This window comes from Tupaia chinensis, unplaced genomic scaffold (assembly GCF_000334495.1).
Source record: "Tupaia chinensis unplaced genomic scaffold, TupChi_1.0 Scaffold000426_1, whole genome shotgun sequence".
Lineage (NCBI taxonomy): Eukaryota > Metazoa > Chordata > Mammalia > Scandentia > Tupaiidae > Tupaia > Tupaia belangeri.
Window position 1 is genome coordinate 3,291,285 of NW_006159931.1, and position 1,616 is coordinate 3,292,900.

At 64.9% G+C, this 1,616-nt stretch overlaps 1 protein-coding gene across 5 annotated transcripts in view; it reads left to right on the plus strand.

The window, feature by feature from the left end:
• The window catches only part of RBPJ (recombination signal binding protein for immunoglobulin kappa J region), a 210,925-nt gene that overhangs the window by 113,755 nt on the left and 95,554 nt on the right, over positions 1-1,616 (plus strand). For 2 of the 5 annotated variants that reach the window (XM_006154938.3, XM_006154937.3), the window contains exon 1: positions 1,372-1,556. The exons of 1 other annotated variant lie outside the window; for it this stretch is intronic. Coding sequence is in view for 3 of the 4 variants with exons in the window: in XM_006154937.3 (XP_006154999.1) it covers positions 1,537-1,556 (20 nt within the window). In the remaining variant the exon portion in view is untranslated. Of the gene's footprint in view, positions 1-1,189; positions 1,327-1,371; positions 1,557-1,616 lie in introns of those variants that run through there. 2 more of the 5 variants (XM_027774380.1, XM_027774382.1) reach the window with 2 other exon arrangements.

The window sequence follows — 1,616 nt, forward strand, 5'->3', positions numbered from 1 at the left end:
ACCCCGCCCGCCGCCCGGGCACGCGCGGCACAAACGGCGCCCGGAGCGGCGCTAGACAAACACCTGTCCGCCCGGGCTCCGCGAGATTTGAGGCGAAAGCCTAGGCAGCAGGGGGCGCGTTCTCGCGAGGTTTCGGAAATTTCCCACGGCCCGTGTTGTGTCTGAGCCGAGTAGTAGAAGGCGGTGGGAAGGAGGTGTAGCGTGAGACTGGGCAGCCCGCATTGGGCACATGCGCAGTGCCGCTCGCGCGTGCCGCGCCGATCCTGCAGCGCCTTCAGCAGGTTTCGGGCAGCCGATTCCAGTTCTCCGGGTTTTGGGGCTCCCTGCGGGAGGCTGTGCTGGATCTGGGAATCTCTAGGAAAGGACAGGGCAAAGGAGGGGGAAGAAGGGAGGGCTCCAGGTAGGGGGAGGGGGCGGGGTTCGGGCCCTGCACCTGGTTGTTAAATGCCCAGACCGGCCTCGGGGCTCAGGCCGTCCGAAGCACATTGCGGGCAGCGAGCAGTGTCCTGATGGTGCCAGGCCCACGGGAGGGCCGGTTCCCTGTCCAGAGTCGGCCCCATGTGCTCCTGGGCTCCCAGATGAGATACTAGGGAAGCTTCCGCAGCTGGTAGCTCTTTGCACCGAGCAGCAGGAGCCTTGAGCGGGCTCCCTGTCCTCAGTCGGGGTGGGGGAGTGAGGCTCTCAACTCCAACTGTTTTCACTTCTGGAGGAAACCACTCGGCGCTGTGGCGTGTGCATGCGAGGGACGTTAGAGGTGGGGTGTGCCAGAGGCCTTGGCCTGACCTCATTTCACACCCAAGGAGAAGCAAGCTAAGGCGGCCGAGCTCGACTGCAAAGTTTTCTGTTCTCAGAGCTCTGCAAGGGTCAGGCCACGAGGCAATCAGGTCCTTCCCCACTAGCAAGGAGGCCGAAGGAATGGGAACGGTTCCTGGAATGTCAGTCTCCCAACCGCAGGCATCCCGGGAGCTCCAGCACCTAGCGCCGAAATTAGCATACGGGAGGCGTCCAATGAACGTTTGAATGAATGAAAAGGGCTGGGAACCCAGAGTGAGCGGGAAGCCACTTGGAAAACACCCATTTGAGGAGGTGTTGCATCTAGGCCTGTGGAACGCGTTCGATTTTCCCAGGACCCCTCCTCCCTTCCCCGCGGCCCCGCCTCCTGACCCCTCCAGTCCCTGTCCCCGTAGTAATCCCCTCCGGTTTTCCTCCGTCTCCACGCACGTCCCTTAGGGCGCGTCCCAAAACCCGGACAACCGGAGCGCTCCCCATGGACCACACGGAGGGCTCGCCTGCGGAGGAGCCGCCTGCGCATGCTCCATCGCTCGGGTAGGTTTCCAGGGGAGGCAGCGAGCAGGCTCCCCGACTCCGCGGGCGGCGCGAGGCGTCTGGCTCTCCGCGGCGGCTGCGAGGGGAACGGGAGCGCGGGGGCTGGGTGGAATCGGGGAGCGAGGAAAGAGGGAAGGGGCGGGGGAGAGGGGCCCGGAGGCGTCAGGGGGATCTCGCGAGGGTTGGAGTTTTGGCGAGAGTTTGTGGAAGATGGCGCCTGTTGTGACAGGGTAAGTCTGGGGGAATCCGAGCGCCGGGCTCCGGGAAAGTTGCGGGCGGCTGGCAGCCCG